Source organism: Amblyomma maculatum, chromosome 1, assembly GCF_055883805.1.
Source record: "Amblyomma maculatum isolate TAMU_Amacu chromosome 1, ASM5588380v1, whole genome shotgun sequence".
NCBI classification, from domain to species: Eukaryota; Metazoa; Arthropoda; class Arachnida; order Ixodida; family Ixodidae; genus Amblyomma; species Amblyomma maculatum.
Window position 1 is genome coordinate 153741163 of NC_139344.1, and position 22014 is coordinate 153763176.

The window sequence follows — 22014 nt, forward strand, 5'->3', positions numbered from 1 at the left end:
TCGTTGACTATTACAGTAAATGGCCGGAGGCTTCTTTCACAACTGCCACAGTTCAAGAATTGCTTCTAGGTACATTTGTTCACAAGGGTTACCCTGAAAAGATTGTGTTGGATCACGGATCACAATTCTCATCCTCGGGGTATACGTAACTGCTACTCCTCAGTTTATGACCCCCAAGCCAATGGACTTGTAGGACAGTTTAATAAGGTTTTCAGGGCATATGTTCAGATGGCTCTTTGCGAGCGACGTAACCTACGTACAGCTATTATTGAACTCTGTGTCTATCGCTGTGCGCCACATGCCACGACAGGAATCGCTCCAGCCATCCTAGTTCATGGCCAGATGCCTCGCATAAGACTTAACGTTGCGTGCCTGCCAGATCAGTGCTTCTCGACTGATCGCACAAGAGCGCTGAAGCTCTAATGCCAGTGGCTAGAGCAGAAGTAAGCCAAATATAAGCTTTATGCAGACCAGCGGAGTGTAACCAAGCACTGCGACTTTCAGATTGGCAACTATGTGTGAGTTCGTAAGCCGATTGTGCGAGGCAAGCTGGCTGCTCGGTTTCGGAGCCTTGAAGAGTTGTGGAGCAAATTGGACCAGTCTCATACCTGCTGGATGATGGGCGAGTGTGGCACTCGTCCAAATTATGAGCTGTTAGGAAAGCAGTTCAGTGCCAACCTCCGCCTTCAGCTCTGATGGCTCTCCTCGCTAACATTTTGTTGCCCACTGACTGCACCCGAGTGTCGACCAGTCCACGTACCAGAAACGCAGACCAGAGTCCAACCTCGCGTAGCCCCAATAACGCTGATGTTAGCCTGGGAACTTCCTCATTCCTGGCTTTGCCTGACACAGAACCGACAGACCCCCCCTGAACCCAAGTGTGCCTCAACAGCAGCAACTACTACTCCTCTTCCTTCTCCCTGCAGAAGCATTTGTCAAAAGAAGCTTCCCGCAAGGTCTAAAAGACTGTGATGTATTAAAGGATATTTAGCCATTTGCTAGCAAGCTTTTTTTTTTTTTTAAGTGCGGTGGAAATGTGATAAAGACGAAGTGTTGTTGCACATGTGCATGGAAGAAAACGAGGAAGTGAAATACAGAACGGCTGGGGAGCAGTCAATTGCTGCGTTGCTGTCTTGTCTACGCTACAAGTTGCCTTATGTTTCTTTGGCTCGAACCCAGGTGCTCCAGAACAGTAGTTGGTTATGTAAAGTATTGCGCAATTGAGGTGTAGGCATTTGGTAGGAATGAGCCAGTCTTTTGCATATAGTATTACATAGCCCTTCTGGCCTTTTGTGCATATCGTCACATGCGAGAGTCGGGCTTTAGTGACGTGAACATTTCTGAGCGGTTCAGTTTAAAGGGATGTTCCTTACTTTTGCTCACCTTCAAATAGTGCGTTGTGTGGTGGCTGCATGGTGACTAGGACAGTGAATTACATTGACCAATATTTTTCATCATGCAGTCACGATTTTGTACGAGCAGATGGAAATAGCTAAAGATGTTTGCACAGGGCAAATGACATCTATGTTCTTGTTTACCAACTCACTTGACCAGTTAGCTTATGGTGTTGTCGAGAGCAAGCCTTTGGCGTAAATCGCTTTCTTCGCCATTCTCCTGTGAGACCAGAACATGTACACAGCTAGTGTAAACCAGACCACTCGGCTGCTACACAGAAACGACCGTTATAGGCAGGCACTACATTGTGCATCCAAAGTGGTGAGGGAACCATATCTGGTAAACTTTACCAGTAGGCCTGTTCCTTGGCTGAAGTTGCAGAGGTGCTCCGTTCAGTGCACCTACTGGAGGAATAGTCGAGCCTCCTCATTCTGGACTGGAGCTGACCAGCGAGGCCATTTATTAGGACGACTTTCCACCAACAGGGTTATCTGCTTTTACTTCAGGTTTCCATGAAACATAATTAAATAGTGCTCCTTTGTTAAGGCGTGACACTGATCTGCTCCCTTTTTAACAGTGATCGGATGTTCCAAGAGCCTAAATGGAGAAGGTTGCATACACATGCAATTAAATTACTTAGCATTTACTAAACATAATTATTCAGTCATATTTTTTGACCTACTATGTCTAAATATTAAAACATCCTCGCAGCCAGTGGAACTAAATTTTTTAATCAAGAGTTTTATGGGTTGAATTCATGATCAAACCGGACAAAAAGCACAACAGCTGTATACATTCTAGACCGACTTTGGCTATCAGGGACACTGTAGGGGAGGGTTCTGGATCATTTCGATCACCTTTAACTTCAAAAGGCATTGACTGCACAGTACATGGGTGCTATGCTTTCTGCATCAATCCAAACATGGCTGCCACGCCTACGGTCAAACCACGGTACCCTGGTTCAGTGGTTGAGCATCTTAACCACCGAGCCACTGCGGTAGGGTATAAGTAAAAAAATAGGTGAATAAAACTTGACTTTTTTCTTGGCACACACCATAGTTTATTTCATCCATGTCTCTGCTGTAACACCCTAAGTACATGTACTTAACTTAACAATAATGAATCAAAAGCCCAGACATTTGTGTTTGGTGCATGATAGCCACAGCTGCTTATGCACCATAAAACCCCATATAATTAGACATTGAAACTCTGTGTATGGGCCCACAACTTTAAACCCAAGCTCTAAGGCCATCTCTAGCCCATGCAGTGCTCAGGGCACTGCTGCCACCCAATCACGTGATCTTGCAACTTTGGGGCCAGGTTGCAAAGCTTAAACAGTTACTGCACACTCCTAAAGCACTGTATGCAATGACTATGGCAAAGGAAGGCGACAGACGGTGGCATGCGGGCACCATCTACAAAGCTATTCGATAGCCCCTTTCGGGCCCTAACAGGAAGAACACTTTCATATAATGCCTCCTTCCTGGTAAGCATGTGAAGCTCTCATTGTTACAATTGTTGTTTTGTTTTTTTTTTTTTTTTTTTTTTGAATTATGGTTATGAGGAGCAGTACCCTCCCCTATTTTTTTTTTGTGCCACCCCACCGAGAGTGCCATGGCATCCCTGATTTTCTGCAAGAGTAGAGTTGCCTGGAACTTTCTATGATTCTGTTACTCTTCAAAAATGCTTGCTTTTGTCGCAATGCCCAGTCTACTCCCTTGGCTTTGGTATCTGTGACAGCACCTTTTGCATGACATTGTGGCCCATAAGGCTTGACAGCAGTAGTCAGTAAGTCAGGCGGAGAAGGAAACAACTTTATTCAACGCATTACTAAGTGTCAAGAATGTCCTGGGCCAGGGTCACTAAGGCCAACTGATCATTAAGTCAAGCACAGATTCCTCATGAACTTTTACTAAAGCTTTCGTAGCACACTTGTTGCATGCAGGTTATTTGCATGGTTGGTCAAAAGACCCCATGCCTTGGGGTGTGCAGTCAAGCTGCACAATGGGGAACTTGTGAAGCTGAAAAATTTTCTCAGGGAAGCAGACAAGACCCATTCTCACCTTACATACATTTTGAGCTTTGGGCTCTTTGTGCCTCATAAAAGAGCCAGAAGATTGTGACCTATTATACACATTCTGCTTCATAAAGTGCTTTTAAATGGCACCTTCATTTTTTAACAATGACTTTTTAATAACCAAGAAAAAGCAAAAAAATATGCCAAATTCAAATTTACTGCAAAAGCTATACAGCATGGGGTAAATAAAAAAGACGTGAGGTATGTCTGATGCCGTGGCCTTTGTCTTCAACCATCTGAGGATGTCTCTTGCAGTTGGCAGGTGACATGAACAGGTGACTCCTGTGATGTCACAAGACCGCGTGTCATTGTTGAAGTGGCAAGTGCTGCTAAATTTAGCTTCGCCATTGAGATGGGAGGGTGAGATCAGAATCCAGCCTTCTAGGACTCTTGGGTCCCAGGCTAGACATGCTACCCTAGGTCACACAAGCACATTCATTCAGCTTGGTTAAAGCTGGTCTTTATATTTATGTCACTCCTGGCAGCTTGAACAACATACATCACGGTCCACTTCACACCGTGTCTCTGGCAGGTGGCATGGCTGGCCACTTTTCGGCTGTTTCAGTGACATCATCTGTCTTAAATTTACCTGCCTTTGTGTTTGCTCGCATTAAATGTGCGTGTGACGTCAGCAGCGACATATGTTCTCATGTGGTTTAACCATGTAAACTGTCCTGATCTTCAATTTGCTTCAAGATAGCAGGCCTGGTCCTTTGTGGCAGTTGTCAAATGCCGAGAAGCATGCGCTAAGTGATGCAAGGAACAGCAGGCAAAAAGATACAGGCGTCATCTACATATAACGTCTATCAAGATAACTATGCCAAACCAGTGTTTTTCATTGCTCTATTAGATTTAGGCACATTAAACTTATAATTTTTTTCAAACATATTTAACAGCAAAAGGTCAGCATTTCTTTTTTTAGAGTACAGATCTAAGTATGATTGTTTTTGCATTAACTAGCCTTACATTGAATACTTGTTCCTGCAAAAAGGCTAAGGTAAACCCCAAGTACCAGGCCACAGCGACCTCTTTTCGATGGGTAAACCAGGGCACCTTTGTGTTGAGCGATGTCAGTGCATGTTATAAAACGCCGGGTGGTTGAAATTTCCGGAGGACTCCACTATGAAGTCTCATAGCCTGAGTTGCTTTGGGATGTTAAACCCATAAGTTAAACTAAACTAGTAAACCCCAAGTGATCTTTCTTTACCAACACAGGAGTAGCATGTTATACTGCTGATAAGAAAGTTAACTATCATTGAAAATAATATGTTCCAAAAAAGAAAAACTGAAATCCAAAATCAAGTCTGTCTAATTAAACTGCCATCCAAGAAAATTCTGCCCCAAGTACAAAATTCAGAAATGTGTACCCTATCAAAATGCAATATGTGAGTGCATACAGCTGCAGGTATAGTAATCTACTGGCAGTAAATTTACTGCCAATGGGTTCTTAAAGAGACATGCATGTGAGCACATACTGCTAGCCGACAGAAAAGCATACTTCTGAGCTGTATATTATTTTCTTAGTCACTGCATAAAGTTTCGACTAAACATGTGCTTGCCTTTTGACCTTGTGGCCAGCAGGCACCATTACAACACTTTGAACTTGCACAGATTACAGCAACATGTTTTTGTTGGCATCAAGGAATTTTTCAAATTCGCGTGACTTTTAGAATAAAAACAACCAAAGTAATGTATATATGTCTTTGTGTGCATTCTTGCGACAAGGTACCCTAGTCACTTAACTATATGTCAGAGTTTTTACTATATCAAAGTTTACTATAGCAGGATTCTACTTATATGGACTCTTGTGAAATTGCTGCATCTACTGTCCAGCAACCAAACATTTATACACACAGCACAGCCATCCTGCTTTAAGTAGACCCCTTTACAGTAAAGTCACTGGGACCAGCAAAAATCTTTACTATATCAGTTGTTGGTGATGACATGGTTCTGAAGATGCTGCCTGGTAGTTAAATGGGCACTTACTGAACACGTCTTGTTGCTTAATAAAAAAAAACACTGAAATACCTTCCATCTCTCCCTTATCTCTTCATGCAACTTTTTTCAGTTATAAAAATTTTTTACATCTTGTGGAAGTACTTTTTAAGCATGAGGACAGTGTAGCTACAAATACAACCAAGTATGGCTTAATGTGAAAACCAAAGCTTTACATGAACACGGTGTCACTTTTTGCTGTTCCTGTCCTTTAAAAGGCAATAAATGATAAATGCGCGTGGCAGTCAAGTGCTGCAAGAACGCACATGCTGCACCTCTTCTTCTTACCTCCGCTGCCTCATGCTTTGTGCTGCACTGTGCTGTGAATGTTCGCCCAATTCCTCCCCTTCCCTTTTTCTTGCCGCACTTTTACTATCCTTTGCTTTCTGAACGGACCGCACCGCCTCTTTTTCATGTTTGTAGACAGCTTTACTTTTTTTTTTTTTCTACGCCCTGCGTGCTTTCCCTCATGGCTTCAAGGCTTCCGTAAAGTAGGCTTCTCCTGAATCTGCTTAGCCTGGTGGTAAAGCCACTTAAAAAAAAAAAGACATTTTTTTTTTGTTTTCAAATAAAAAATATATATTTGCCACGCGATTCTAGGTAGTGCGCGGGAGCGAGAGTCGTCGCCGCGACCAGGTGCACGTTACTATAACGGATGTCTGCCAAAAATGTCTTTACTATAAAGGGGGAGAAATGTACAGTCGTGAGCAAAAGTGGTATACAACACTCAGCCAGTGGCGAAGCGCGCGAAAACTGCATGCCAATTACTTTATCTAGCAACAGCTATCTGTGATCGGAACAATAGTGGCAGTGCCCCATTTTATCCACATGCATGTGTCACTGTCGCTGTCTCTTGCGCTGTCGTATAGGTGGCATTTTTACGCAGTTTTCCCGAGCTCTGTCACTGGCTGAGTATTGTATACCACTTTCGCTCACGACTGTACAGTTGTCTATGGAAGATAAACAGGGACTTCGGTTTCACTTTACTATATCAGAGTTTACTATGCGGGGTTCTACTTATATGGACTCAATTGTGAAAATATCTACTCTCCAGTAACCAAACACACTGCACAGTCATCCTGAAAATAACAGCTTGAGGGGCTAGTTGGTGCTGCATAATACCCAGAAATGTGGCGCAACAAACACAAACACATGCATGTTTTTGTGTTTATTGCGCCACATTTCTGGGTATTATACAGTCGTCCTGCTTTATTTTTCACGTTTTCGAGCGATAGCACAAGTGCACTGGTCCACGGTCAATGGATGCGTAAGATTACTCTTGCCAGTTGAATTCGGGGCCTTTTTTAGCTACAGAGTCGGCACCTGTGAATCAAGTCCCAACATCAATATATGCTGGTGTCATCCTGACATCCCAACAACGTTCCATCCTGGAAAGTGTGAAAGAGTATTTACAGCTCTGTGAGAAAACTTGACCTCGGTTTTTATTTTTATATTTTTACAATTAACAGATTACGTGAGCGTAAGCATGTGCCAGAAGGCAGAACATGAAGTCCCGGCGGCCCATGACATGAACTAAAATGAACATCTGCTCTGGTGGCTTCTCTGCAGTACATAGGTGTCAAGGGGCGCAGCGCACGCGCGCGCGCACACACACACACACACACACACACACACGCACGCACGCACACACACACACACACACACAAGCCTACAAGCAGGCTGCGCCTAAGGGCAAAATGAGGCAAATCAGCTGAGAGCAACATTGATACACTTACATATGAAGGCCGGTTCTCGGGTAAGCAACATAAAAAAAATGCTGTAACATTCAGACACGACGGCGGCTTTTCTGCAGTGCAAAGAGCAAAGCAAACTCATCACGACCTAATTGCCGATATAGATCAGTATTCAGGTAATAAATATGTCAAATCCTTAATTCTGAACGGGTCAACCTTCTTTTTTATATTTTTATTCTGTAGAGAAGTTCAGCAACTGCCTTGAAAGTGCAGCTGGTAATGTGAAAGGCTTTTGAATGGACTGTTCAAAATTCACAAGTAATTTACCGAACTGCCTGCTATATCAGCGAAACCACAATGTTAAACTACATTTTTCCACAGTATTGAAAATAAACACGCGCCTAATATTTCTTTGGTCATAAATATGACCATTCATTGGCTTCCTTAACTCAAACGTATTTAATTGTGACGAACAGCGCGGGCTCGTTTCACTATCTTTGTTTGGTACGTGTCATATATCGTACGTACTAACATGTTATTTTGTAGATAGCCTGTAAGATATTGTTTATCTGCTCACTAAACACGTTTGTAGGTACCGGCTTTCCTGGCTCTAAATAAACAGACTAAAATGAAAAACGTTTAATTTCAGTCGGAATAGTTTTTCCAATTTGGCACTCCAAATTGGTTAGAATGAACTGTCAATTTTGAAAGAGGCTGAAATTGTATACACGCAGTAGGTATATCAAATTATCTGGGTGATGCATCTATCGTATATATAGGACTATATATAGGAAAGAGGCATCACCCAGATAATATAAATTTATTTATATATCATTTATAGTTATAATAAATTATATATGTGTGTGTGTGTGTGTGTGTGTGTGTGTGTGTGTGTGTGTGTGTGTGTGTGTGTGTGTGTGTGTGTGTGTGTGTGTGTGTGTGTGTGTGTGTGTGTGTGTGTGTGTGTGTGTGTGTGTGTGTGTGTGTGTGTGTGTGTGTGAATTGGACCTCACAACCTACAAGGATTTCTTGGTATATAAGCTACAAAACCCTCAAGATAAACAAATATACAAAAGGATATTCCAGGGTCAGCCACCATAGTGGCTTTTGCAGATGTCTTTGCGATAAGACTGTTTCGTACAATGTCAACCTTGGCTCTAACTTTGCAATGTAAATTCCACGGCAATTAAAAAAGCAACCACTATTTTTAAAATAACAATTAATATGGGAAGAGAAGACGTGAATTAATTATTCAGATAATCATTGACCATATTAATACATGCAGTGCAATTAATTTCCCTTAATTCATACCAATATTGTATACATTACAGAAAATAAACAACTGATTGCAATTATACACTATATCTGAAATTATTACGCACAGTGATCAATTACGACACATGGAAAGTAAGCAAACAACACCAAGAAAATTACTTTTAAGCTCCTTCCAATTATTGTCATAACACAAATATGCTTGAACTGCAATGAATCAGTGCGATTTTCTTTATATTTTGTTTAATACCACTTCAAGACATATTTGTTGTTCGAAGTTGACAGTTTGCGCACGTTTATTCTCAAGAAGTCAACAGCTACTAAACGCATACTCCATGTATTCACAGGAGGGAAGAGCAGTACTTTTAAATCCTCGATGTAACAAGCGTCGATATATCGAAATCCTCGGTGTAATGAAGCATTTTTAATTTGCTTGTCACAAATTAACTTCGTGTTCATAGAAGTTGCACCATATACATTTAGTTTCACTATAAGGAAGCAAATATTGCCGCACTTTCTATGAAGCGAAATTGCGTTGCTAGCTCAAGAAGAACGCGAGAAATTGTGCCGCGAGTTGGAAGGGTTAAGCGGTGCGCGTACAGATGCGCATACCGGCGAGCGTACATCACCTACTGGTTAAAGCGCCTGCGCCACCTGGGGTAGTACGGGCGAGGTTTGCGAACGTAGTGTTGGCCGAATCCACTAGGCGACGCGACCAACTCCGCAGTTGTAAAGCCCCTGGAATTACGCAGTGGGACTATCAGCAAGACCAGACGGGACAAGGAGCAACTTTCGCAGCATGTCTCCCCCGCCCCTGCACACACAGACACACACAAAAAGAACCCCCCCCAAAAAAAAGCGTGCAAAAAACGTCTTTCTCCTATTTGACAACGGCAACAGGCAATGAATGCGGCGCGCCTTTAGCGCTGAAAGGGAGCCGAGCTGCAATTATCGCAGTTATTTACTCCGAAGGGTGGTAAAATTTTGGAAGGGTCGGCATATAAATGATCACAGCCGCATGACAGCTTCATTTCCCAAATATAACTGAACTGAAAGATCTGATGGAGACGTAGGCGCCGGCTCATCGCCGATTGTTCACGAGCGTGCACTTTAATGTCGTATATAGGTATATCACCCAGGGTCAGTGGCATAGCCAGAAAGTTTTTTCGAGGGAGGCTGACGTTGCTGCTCAGCCTCCTCCGTATCGAGATGCCTTTCACAAATTTGTCACCTCTCAACTGAGCCATAAATTCTGCATGCCGGGATGCAAAATTGCACGGAAGAATGGTGGTACCCTCCGGGGCTTCCATTCCATCGAGTATGCTGAGCATTTATTGTTTCAGACGAAGATTATTCAATTTATCGAATGCAGAACTGAAAATTCATCGTAGCCAGTTTTCCAGCCATACAATTAAGGTTAGTTCTAATACGTAGTGTTCCTAACGGACCCGCAGATGAAATGGTTGTCTGCACTCCCTCCAGTGTGCTTATATAACTTTGATTATAATGCAGTATCTGCATACTATACTGTTACGAACAGACGAGGACTCCCAGCAGACCACTTCGACAGAAGCCTCATAAGCCCTCCTCTTGGCTACGCCCCTGATATCACTAGTGGCGTAAATCGCGGCTGCAGCCGCGGTCCGTGACCGTCCTTTCGATTTGTTCGGGTAGTGGGACACAGCGTATATGCGAATGGCTCAGCAGAATTAGATGTCAGAAAGCATATATATGTGTTGCAATCGCAATCTTCCTAGAATAGCCATGCAACGATCTACGTGTGTTAGTGTTTGAATTAAAGCCTATATGTTATTTGCAGTCAGTATATAGGGACTAGCATTATAATTTAAGGTATAGTCTTGCGCGGACGCCTCAAAGCTATTTTTTGGTGCCCTTTTCAATTGTGCAGAGATTTGGCGAATGCGCGAGACAGGCATTGACAGTGTGGCTGGCATAGGTATATTATAGGCATGCGCACAGGGAAAAAAAAAAGAAAAAGAAAAATAAGGGGGGGGGGGGGGGGGGTAATCTCAGCGGGGCGCCAAGTCAATTAGTTTATGGTCATGCAGGTTTTCTTTTTTTTGTTTATGATACTGGCGGCTGAGTACCCGTGATGCAATTGCATTACAAGAACTTCTCACTTGCCACGTTTGCATAAGCCGAGGACTCAAAGAACTCGTTGTGAGAACGCGTCGTCGGTAGGCGCGAAGCTTGTTAAATTTTTAAGCCCACACTATTCCTTTTTACGCTTCAATGGCATCACGTCAAACAAATGTTTGGTAAACAAATCCTCATCATAATTTGCACTGCTATTTGGCCGTAGGTACTTTGGTGAGAGGGGGAGGCGCTGCGCGATGATCGTCGCACACTATAATGAACCCCGAGCACGCCTACGGCTCCGGATGTACACGAACAAAGACAACGCCTCGTGAGCACAAAATGTCCTGTGGACACCTTGAGATCTTAATTGATCACCAGAAAAGACATCGATAATATCTTCAACAAATATGTTAAGTCGTCTGGAAGCTGTCACGGCAAAAAAAAAAAAATCATTGTGAGGACGCGTGTGTGATTGATATGTTCGATTATCGGAGGTTCTCCTAGTGGACATAGAATCGCGCATGCAGTGAGTGCTTCGCTGCGGTAGTTTATGTGCAGGGCTTAATGTCAGGGGGGTCTCGGGGGGGGGGGGGGGGGGGGGGGGGGTCTGACACTCCTAGTAAAATTTAAGAGGGGTCCGAGACCCCCCGAGCTTGAATGTATAAGGACCTTATGAATGAATACAAAGCAGGCAATTATTTTTATCCTTGTCAGTGGTATAATCGGAAGATTTCTTCTCTGGCGTTTCGACAGTTCCACAGTGAGTATTATGAGCCTCTAACACGTTTTCGAGAACGAGAAATGGAGAAAAATAATAATGCTTTCTCCCCTTCGAATAAAACGATTTGCAAGCAGGCAAACAGCCGCTTTCTCTCTTTCCCTCTTCATTTCCCTTTCCACCAGTGCTCGGATCGCCCTTCGATGGAGCCAAACTTTAAGCAGTGTCTATGTGTTGAGCACTATATATAGGGGCGGTGTATCTTGGCGAGGTATGTCTTAATTATAGCCTTCGAGTAGACAGGTTATCAATGGAAAAGGTTTTCGTATGCGCATACAATCCTTCTATATCTCCACAAGTCGTCTTGTAACTGTGTGCGCATTATAGTAAGCTAGATGGCTGCGAGATGTACAGAAACGTCTAGTAGACGGGTGGGTGCCATGTAGCCGCTTTCGATTCCCCGAAACTTTGAAAAAATGGGCGGGAATGTATGGGTTCGTACACGAGCGAAATCTCTGTTAAGCATGGTTTAGCAAGATGTACACGGTTTGAACTGAACCTCCCAAGCTTCATGTTAAGAGCATCGTGATAGCGCCTGTAACAACGCAAATCCATTGCGCGAATTTTCAGAGCTTTAGCTCTAATTCTGCCACTCGTGAAGGTCATCTGACGCCGGGATTTGCCTCAGTGTGGCGCATGGAGCCAGCGGCGCCTAGTGTTCCTACAGGAACACTAGCGGCGCTCGCAATCTTTTATTTCTCACATCTGCTGCTGCTTCCTCACACACCTGCCAAACTTTATTCGTACCGGATATCTCCAGAAATATACGTTGCCTGACAGAATGACCGCAGCCTCCATCTACCCTTTCCGGCCACCGCTGCCAATTGGGCTCGCCTCCTAGGACCTCCCCCTTCAAAATGCTCTGTGGTATCCTTGATCGAGGTTCGCAGACAGCCATGAATGTGATAAACCGCAGCAAACCGTGTCAGGTTATGCTTAATCGAGCTTCCATTCTGTAAACTATGTTTGCTCTGGTTAATTATCCCAGCCATTTTAAAATCTTTTTTTTTTTTTTTTGCTCGTTTAAGCAGATTTTGGGGGATAAGGCGCCAATCTATATCACTTTTCGATGGACACCTACACAAAGTGCTACGCGACTATTAATTCATTCCGCGATTTTCAAAATATTGTTTGGGGCTCAAGAATTCGTTTGCAGCATCTAATATGCAATGACATCGCCGTTATTATTTATGTATTTGATACCTCGACAAATTATAAACAGAGGACGCACAGCACGTCAGCCCCCTTCGAACAAAATTTCTCGCTGCGCCACTGGCGCGGACGGTCTCCTTCCCGCAAAGAGTGAGCAGGTCAGGTGGATTCTCTTCTGGGCGCTCTTCCTTGATGCCGACGAAAAACAGTTATTTCCGATATCCGTCCAGGAAGCGCAAGCGTAGGCATGGTGTTGCACGGGCGTATCTTAGCTGGATCAGTTCTGCTTCCTTGTCATCACTGTTAAGCGTGGCCTCCACGGGGCGCACGAGAGGCGCACAAGCGAGGCGCCTACGCGCCGAGTGCCGCGCCCTGACAACACTGGAAAAAGTACGCATCTCCATGGAGCGTCTCTGGCTACAGTGGCTAGCTGGCGTACTCGCTCCTGTGTTGTTGCAAGACTTCGTAGGCTGAAATTGACCGAAACAGTTCGACTGCTACTTTAAGTTTGTCCCGGAGCGACTTCCATCGCCTCGATGCTGTTTGTGTGATAGCAACACGAGGATTTTTAAGCACATTTCACTTATTCAATGCTTGCCGTAAACAATGCGCTGACCTGCGCGCGGTGCTCCAGGAAGCAATAGAGGCAGCACCTCAGACGCCACCTCTCCGCACATAGCTTCTCTAACTTATTTATTTTTATGCTGTTTGTGGCTGGCGAGCCACAGCTGAAGCCCTTCAGCCACAGCGAGTGCCGTCGCTACACTCCGGCGATGAACCTTTCGTTGTCGATCGACTGACTGTATGCATAACTCTACGCAGCGCAGCACCAATGTAAAAAAAAAAAAAAAAAAAGACAGAGTTAGATCACAGAGACAGCGCGAAAGGCATCCTCTGATTGGTGCACGTCAACTAATGACCGGCGAGCCGCCTCTGCGCCAGCGCGAGCGCGCAGCAAGCGCCGCGGAAATATCTGACATGGGACATATATCTATCTAATCGGCGCGTCACGCATGCGCAGACAGACTCAAGCGAACGTTCGTGCGGGGCCTTTATGTCCGCCGTTGACTTAAAACAAGGCGTTTGCGGGCAGAAGAGAACTATTTATAGCGTCAAGACGGGAAATATTTGCTACCGCTTGTCGGCCCAATCCAAAGGCGTCTTCCATTTCAACGGGGGTCGGACACGCCGAAGTGTCCACGCGGAGAATTTCCCGCGTGGCTTCGGTGGACAATCGAAAAAAAAAAAAAGGAACCTACCGCACAAGACACGCAGACGCGCTTCGAAGATATATGAATTGTCAAGTGACTCCATCAGCCAGTAGGCGGGAAGCGAACGGGAAACGAATGTTATACTCTGAAAATTTGCAGTGAACCTACTCTGGTCAGTGCTTAAAGTCAGGGAGGCCTCGGGGGGTAGAGACCCCCTTACCAGCATTTTAGCACTAGAACCTTACCAGCACTAGGACCAGCTGAGACCCCACTTTCCGTGCTCGATTGTATAAGGGCTGCACGAAAACAAAGCAGGCTGCAATTTTTTACTTTTGTCAGTGGTTTTCACATTCCTTCGCTAATTGTTAACCCAAGAAGAGAAAGAGCGAAGCAGGCTACCAGCTGCTTTCTTTCTCACTCTCTTTATTTCCCTTTCCATCTGTGCTCGAATCGCTTCGTGACCTCTTTACGGTGATAAGACTGCTGGAATGGCCTGCAACGACATGCATGAGGGCGGTGCAAGCCATTTGAAGGGCGAGAACTTCAAAGCCTACCGGTGCAGAAGTAGATTACCTGCACAGCGCGGTGCGTCATGTCACCAGTTTTACTTCTGAAAACACTACACGCAAAAGGGTAGAGCACCGCTCTTTGTGGCGTGCCTCTCGTGCACATGAGGATTGGGTTTGATCTCGTATCGCCCACTCTGATATGTACTTGGCGATTTTGCAAGAATTCTTTGGAGTAGTTAAAGTTGCGGACTCCGCAGTGCGTGCTATGAAGGTTGTCCAAGATTTCTGAGTGCTGACATGCGGTGCCAACACTTTTTCTTTCTTCAAGTCGACAGTCGAAAGAACAGGTAATTGGTGCGTGGCAGATGCTACTGGTTTTCCAAGGCTCTTGTTGAAGTAAACGCATATTGAAATTCCTAATAAAACTAAATAATTACTTTTACGCATGGAACACAAACGCGTACTTCGAAAGATCGCCTCACATTAATTGCACCCATAACTGTCGTATCCTACCTCTAGGTCTCAGCTTTTATTCCCAGACCTTTCGTTTTTCGGCAAAAGGAGAGGCTTTGTCCTGATTTGACTGGAAAAGAGACCGACGACTTTCCTGCAGTATAGGCAGACGAAGAAGGGCAGTCGTCAGAAGTAGCAAGCTTGAACCCTTCTTTTGCACCTTTGCAGCAGTTTAAAGAATACGTGCGAGCTCCCAAGAGACAAAAAAAAAAAAAAAAAAAAAAAAAAAAAAAAAAAAAAACACCTCGCTGTCCTTGTTTTCGTATTTCGTAAATAATGTACAAAGCTCCCCCTGTCCTTTTTTTATATTGCTCCCCTCTGTACTTCCCCTCGCTGTACTGTCAATGTCCCCTTTTCTTTCCTTCCGGGCACAGCTCGGGTGCTTCAGATTTTAGATAGCAGTTGCCGCGGCCGGCAGCACACTTCCATCCTTTTTGATCATTCAATAAACCACTACCACCACCACCACCACCACCACTAAAAATGAAAGTTAAAAATATGAAGTTCCCGCAAACCCACCGGGTTGCAGTTTACAGTGGTTCGCCAGTGGTCATCACTATTTAAGAGTACGCTGTACTGTACGAGTTGTAAGAACACATCTCTCCCACCAGCGAAAAACAATTAGGACCAACGAGTGAGAAAGGGCACCCCGTTCGTCTTTTCTTTCGTTGATAATTTGTCTGTTTTGCCTGGTCCTCTAGAGAGAGAGCGGACGAGAACCGGCGTATTCAGTATATTGTGGCCGATGGCAGGTCCTCTAGATGATCATCACACTTGACATATGATTTCTCTTCAAGAAAATCCCACCGTATTACTAGACCCATTCCCTTTCGAGCAGGCATATCTAAAATGTGCTTAAAACAAAATATGCATACAACATAATAAAAAATATATAAAAGCGGATGCTACTGTTATTGTTGTTCGTTCTGGTTGTTATTTACGCCCTTTCTGCTATGAAGGTTACATTAAAGGAACAAGGAAATCATAAAACCAAACTTAGTAATATAAAATAGATTATTCTACAAATATATGCGCTGTCCAATTTACTAAGCAGAGGGTAAAATCTCGCACAATATATTCAACTACACTAATGACCACTGAATGAAATTTGGGCATGGAAATTAAACGTTTAAAATGCCTTTTTAATGGATATGAAATATAGAACAAAGAATAAGTCTAAAAAAGCAGTTCCACGCGAACGATGTACACTTAGGTTAAGAAAGTTCGAGTAAGGCGTATTTCAATCGCACTGATCGTGCTCATGAACTATGGTCAGTCAGAGACTTTTTATTTTTTTTTTTTATTCATACGGTTAACCCTCTATATGAGGGTCATTACAGGGAGGGAAACACATACAATTCTCTTCGCTAAAATACACTCTATAGAACAGAATTACAAATTTGCACTGTAATGCTCCAAGAACGACTTAACACCTATCTCAAATTTTTCTACTTCTGTTTGGTATAGAACTTCGCTTGGCAGTTCCAGATTTCTACTGCATCGGGAAAAAAGGAGTAGCGATATACATCACTACGTGTAATAATAGGATGCTATACCTTACTGTTATTTTTTTCGTGGGCAACGCCTCAGAGGACGTGTAACATAGTGTTGTTTATTAACTTTTACTTTATCATTCATTATCAGAAAAAAAGAAGTTTCAATTTCTGCTTTGTTCTTCTCATTTCTAGTGATTCTAACTGACACTGGTTTAACATTTCTGTGACTGAGTCAGTGCGCCGGTATTCAGAACATATAAAACGTGCTGAAATCCTTTGCAATCTTTCCAGTTTTCATTTTAAACCCTTTTGAAGTGGACGTCACACTGCACTTGCGCACTCTATGATTGGCCGCACGAATGTCTTGTACGTAATCAATTTAATTTCTCTAGTCGCATTCGGCAACTTCCTCCGCTGGAAACAAAGCTTCTGATAGGCTTTTAAATAGATATTTTCAATATGGGTGCGCCAACACAGATTATGTGTTAGTGTCACTCCCAAGTATCTAAAACGCTTTACCTCATCTAAAGAATTTTCACCAATATTATATTGAAACGGCATAACATTCTGCTTCCTTGTTACATGCATTTGAGTAGACTTTTGGTAATTTATTTATGCCCCATTTCAGGCACCACGAGTTTGACTGAAGACACCTATTTAAATTCATCTGATCTTCCGGGGAAGCCACAGGAGAGTAAATTAAACAGTCATCAGCAAAAAGTTTCATTTTGACAGGTGATTGAATGATAGGAGAAATATCATTTATATATAACAAAAACAAAAGCGGACCTAAAACGGAGCCCTGTGGCACCCCCGACAGAACTTCACGCTTATGTAATAGTGTGCTTTCTACCTTGACAACTTGACAGTGGTTACCTAGATACGCCTGAATCCATAGTACTATATTTTCACTGATTCCTTATCTGCGCAGTTTAAAAAGAAGTTTATGATGCGGAACTTTATCGAAAGCCTTCGCGAAATCCACACAGACCACATCTACCTGCTGACGTTCGTCTATAACCTTGCAAAAATCGTTCACTGCTTCAATCAACTGCATCGAAAGGCCAGTCCGAAAACCATGCTGGAACGGACACAAAAGGTCGTTCATTTACAAAAAATGAAGGATGCGTTCAAAAACCTTGCAACATACGGAAGTGAGTGAAACCGGTCTAAAGTTCTTTACAAGAAGTCGATTACCGTAGCCTTTAAAAACCGGAGCTACTATAGCGCTGCGCCAGTCATTAGGTAAAGAATGATCACTTTTCAAATAAAATTTGCAAGTAATAGGACAATCACTCATCACACCGTTTAAGGAATTTCATCGGTATTTCATTAGGGCCGCACGATTTCTGGGAGCGTTACTTTAGTTTATGCAATGAAAAAGGTCTACTACAAAAGTGGCTGCGATCACAACTGGCTCATTTACAGCATGCTACATATCGTCAAATTCAGACTTTAATGCGAATAGTAGGAAAGGGTGAAAGTGTATGTGTGTGTGTGGGGGGGGGGGGGGGGGGGAAGGGGGCGTTGGCCCCTCAGTATGTACACAATTTGTTTAGAGACCACCCCCCCCCCCACACACACACACACACACACTTCCCCGATCCAGTTCTGGAGTTATTGCGTGACCGCTGAGTGATGCTCCACGCGGCATGTCTGCAAGGTGAGGTCTAAACGGCGTATGACGCCGTTTTTTACTGCAATGAAAGCAGTTTCAACTGTGCCAAATGGGCCACTTACGCAAACTTCACCTTCCTTCTTTGTACAGAACGCCTCGGCCAAGTCACGTACCACCTGGTTACGGCTCCTCTTCAAAACAATATCTGCCAATAAATGCAGGCATGCGCCATAGTGGAGGGGTAAATCTGACCCAGTACCCGATTTCATCCAAAGCTGGTTTTCTTTTCGGCGATCATTAAAACAAAGGCCTGTCTGTCCGATGTAAACCCTGTCACAGGTGAGATGGACCTCACAGACAACACCCATCAGGCATCTGACGAAACGAATGGCATGATATGCTTGATGCAGTCCGCCTTACTCCTCCCTTCGGACATAATCTTAAGGCACAATGAGGCCAACTTGCCGGCGGTTTTTTTCAGTCCCGTGCAAGTTGGCCTCATTGTGCCCTCTGCGTTCTGTATAAAGAAGAAAAATAAGTTTGCGTAAGTGACCCATCAATCAGATATTGTATCAGAATGAAGGCAATATTTTTAGACTGCGCTTAGTGTGCGACTTGACAGGTTGAAGTTATATAAAGTTTTTTTTTTTTTTTTTTTTTTTTTCCAAATAAGATCAGTCGCGAGTCTGCGCTTGTGGGGTAACTTCTTGTCCTTGCATATTTGTCCGCAGTACCCCCCCCCCCCCCCCCCCCACCCCCACACACACATTTTTTTTTTTTAATTTATCATGATTGACCGACTCGCCCAACGACGCTCCCTCTCTTAATAATAAACCACTACCACCACCAACTGATTCTTTAAATCCACACTATACTTACTAGAGGTGCATACCTTTCTCAAGAAAGAATTTCGTTAATTTCTGATGCCATCGTTCGGAAGCTATATAATGAGAATTATCCTTAGTAAATACCTGGTGCCATCCAACTCTAAAAAAGCTGAGAAGTCGATGTAAGACTGATTACAGAGACAGAGCAAGCAGATTACGTGCTTCCAGGTCCCCCATATTCGCGGAAACAGTTAATTCAAGAAGATCAAGTAGAATTCAAATACCGCACACTCTCTTATGTTACCGGTCGGTTTTATAAGCTTATAAAATTGTGAGAAATTTAGGCAATGATTTTTTTTTTTTCAGCGGGAAATCATTCTAGCAGTCCTTGCAAGCGTAATTCCTATGAATAAAGTTCACTCGACTTACGGCTAAACTGTAAAACATAATATTAAAAAATAAATAAATAAATAAATAAATAAATAAATAAATAAATAAATAAATAAATAAACGATGGATGTACAAATGAAATGTCTCGACAGCACGCAGAAAAAAGAAAAAGAAAAAGGAGTATCAATTTCAGACATAACCGCGAAGTAGTTTGGCGCAACAAAAGTTTTGCCACCCCCCTCCCTTAGCTGGCTGCAGCTTTTTCTTTTTTTACGCTGTACGCGCTTTAATTGTAGCTCTGCGTTAGTCCCAGTTCTTTTCTCAACCAGCAGGCCATCCTCTCTCTAGCTTTTTTTTTTTTTTTTTTTTTTTTTTTTTTTTTTATCTCCTTATTCTCATCTGTGTACCCTTTAGTTCACGTTTGCGGCACTTTTTCTAAAGGTCGACAGCTCTCGACCCCCCCCCCCCCCTCCCCCCATTTCTTGTTCCCTTGTTTCCTTTCTACATGGCGACAAGTTTCTTTTCCGGTCCCCTTCCACTTGTTCAGCCTCCCTGTTTTCAAGAACCGTGAACGTTTGGGCGAGTTGGTCAGACGTACTTGACATCAAGGGCGCGGCAGACAGAGACGAGGACAGTGCCTCGCCTCTGTCTGCCGCGCCTTTGATGTCAAGTATCCCTGTTTTCGCCGCCACATAAATGCGCCGCGGCCGTTTTAGCCATATACATCCCTTCTGCTTCACGCCGCGTCGTTCGCTGTTCGCGTACGTCGTCAAGTGTGGTTTTAATTTCCCAAAGCATCTATTTATCGTTCAGAGCAGACAACGCGCTGCAGTCGGCGCTGTTTGTACGTGAACGAACAAGAGTATTTTTTTTTTTTTTTTTTCTGTTAGGCTGGCTTTGGAAAGGGCATTCGCAGTTTAAAAGAATTATAGTAAGTATGGTTGAAAGCTTTCCCGTCACGGCAAGAAAAAGAAAGCACACAATAAACCGGCGACGACGACAAATCGCAGGATTTCAAGGAGGAACGCGACGATGGGGAGCCGACCGCGCTTGCTCCGACTCTGTGCTGTGCCGAGCGGGGAGGCGGCAGACAACCTAGAAAGTATTTCCAGGGACCGCAGTTGGGGCAAGGGCAGTACCAAGCCGAAACAGCACAAGAAGTCAGTCGCCTGGGGAGCTCGTTTCCCCGACTGAACTTCCCGGAATTCAAGGTCACACACCTGCCTTGACTTTAGCTCTGGGGAACTTCTGCCCCTATGCACACCATTAAGACAACTCGGCGGCGCGCCTTTGCCTTCCGCCAAAAAGGGAAGGATATTCCTTGTCACCGCTGCTGGCGCCAGGCAGGAAGACATGAATGGATCGCTACCTTCCATTCCGGCGAGGTGGCTGACCGCAGTGAATGGAACCCTCGCCTTCGCTGCCGCCGCCGCGGCGCCTCCGATGACCGCCGATCGCCGGCAGCCCCTTGGCGGGAACCACGGTGTTCATTGTAGGCTTGCGTTAGCCACATTTTAAGATATACCTTGTCGTAAGTCAGTCGGTAAACGAGATGCCCTAGAAATGCGCTGTAGTTTTCTTGCCGAGAAATCGTCAAGGCATTCCACACGTCCATATTGACTCGACCGCACCGGGGAAGACAAGAGGCGCCGGCGTGGTGGCGGCTTCCGATGACGGTGCCTGCAAATGCAGATATTCCCTTACTTCTGTGATGTCGAATGAGACAATCATGCCCCGGGAATGGTTCCAGTGAGTCACCCGAGCGGCGGCGGTGATGGCTGGCAAGCGAAGACGCCGGCCGCTTGCGCCTGGACGAAGCCGGGGAACATATCTCCTTTCTGAGAAGAGAGTCAGACCCTTTGTTTCCCACAGCAGTGTTAGCCGCGATGTACACAAACCTTCGGCCTGGACACTCAGTGGTTTGACCAAATTGGAAATTTTCCAACTAAAACAATCGATCGAAATTCAGCTGTGTTTTCACCACCCATTAAGCTACACCATTCAACCTCAATTGGAAATAAATGGCCGTCCATCAAAACCAAAAGACCTCAAATGATACACCAACTAGTACCAAATGGTTTGAACTGCGTAGACGGAAGGAAAGAAGAAGACCATGCAAGCATGATCTTGCATGGTTTAGCCAGGTTGTAAACGGTTTGAATTAGGAGGGCGCTCAAGCTTCGCCTTCACACGCGGCGCGCCACTGCGAAATCTTTGCACTGTCCTCCAAGGAGAGAATGCCGCAATGCCACGCTTTAAATGCCGCTGGCGCACTCCGCCTTCTGGCGAAGCGCAGTGTGTACGAGAGCAGACGCACGCGTGTGTGTGTGTTTAATGATTGGTTTACAGGAAACTAAAGGCTAATCGCGGCGGCAGTCGTTTGTGGACAGTTTCGCCTCCACCGGAACGCAGCCGCCGGTGCAGTATCTCACTTAGTTGGGTAACTTGGCTCCGGTTAAGCTCATTAGGGCTCAGAGTGGTGAAATCAGTTGTAAACGTGTACTGCGACTAGGGAGCTTAAAGGATTTCCAGTTGGAGCTTTATTCACAAGAGAGCATGAACCAACATTTCTAGAAAGGAATTGAGATTAACAGGACTAGAAGCTTTTACAGAAATCAAGCGAGACAAACATATGGAAACAAGTAAACATGGCGAAATTAATTATGATTAAGCTCCTAGCACCTTTCTTTACAAGAACCCAACTAGTATATCAGATGTATAAGTGCAAATCTCAGTCAAGGATATCATCCACACTTGGCATTCCAATCGGGAATGCTCCCTTAATACCCTTAAACAAAATCGAACCAATGGGTAGTTTCAAGTGGTTTTCTGGGTTCTAAAAAACTGAAGCTAGTCCAAATCGGTCCAATAAGCGGTCGAATCGGCCATACAACTGTAAGCTTATTATGGTGGAACCAGAGAGTTAATTAAGGTAGAACCCATTTGAATGCCTAGCTTGAGCTAGGCAACCCAAACGGACTACAACG

The 22014-nt window shown here is 44.2% G+C and overlaps 2 protein-coding genes across 15 annotated transcripts in view; one reads left to right on the forward strand and one right to left on the reverse strand.

The window, feature by feature from the left end:
- The window catches only part of LOC146204654 (queuosine 5'-phosphate N-glycosylase/hydrolase-like), a 106009-nt gene that overhangs the window by 21013 nt on the left and 62982 nt on the right, over positions 1-22014 (forward strand). The gene's annotated exons all lie outside the window — the stretch shown is intronic.
- The window catches only part of LOC146204657 (uncharacterized), a 41982-nt gene continuing 22071 nt past the window's right edge, over positions 2104-22014 (reverse strand). For 2 of the 9 annotated variants that reach the window (XR_014703998.1, XM_084589364.1), the window contains one exon: positions 6553-6855. Coding sequence is in view for 5 of the 9 variants with exons in the window: in XM_084589364.1 (XP_084445490.1) it covers positions 6798-6855 (58 nt within the window). In the remaining 4 variants the exon portion in view is untranslated. Of the gene's footprint in view, positions 3755-6488; positions 6856-7203; positions 7275-9066; positions 9172-17932; positions 18016-22014 lie in introns of those variants that run through there. The other 7 variants (XM_084589362.1, XM_084589363.1, XM_084589360.1 and 4 more) reach the window with 7 other exon arrangements.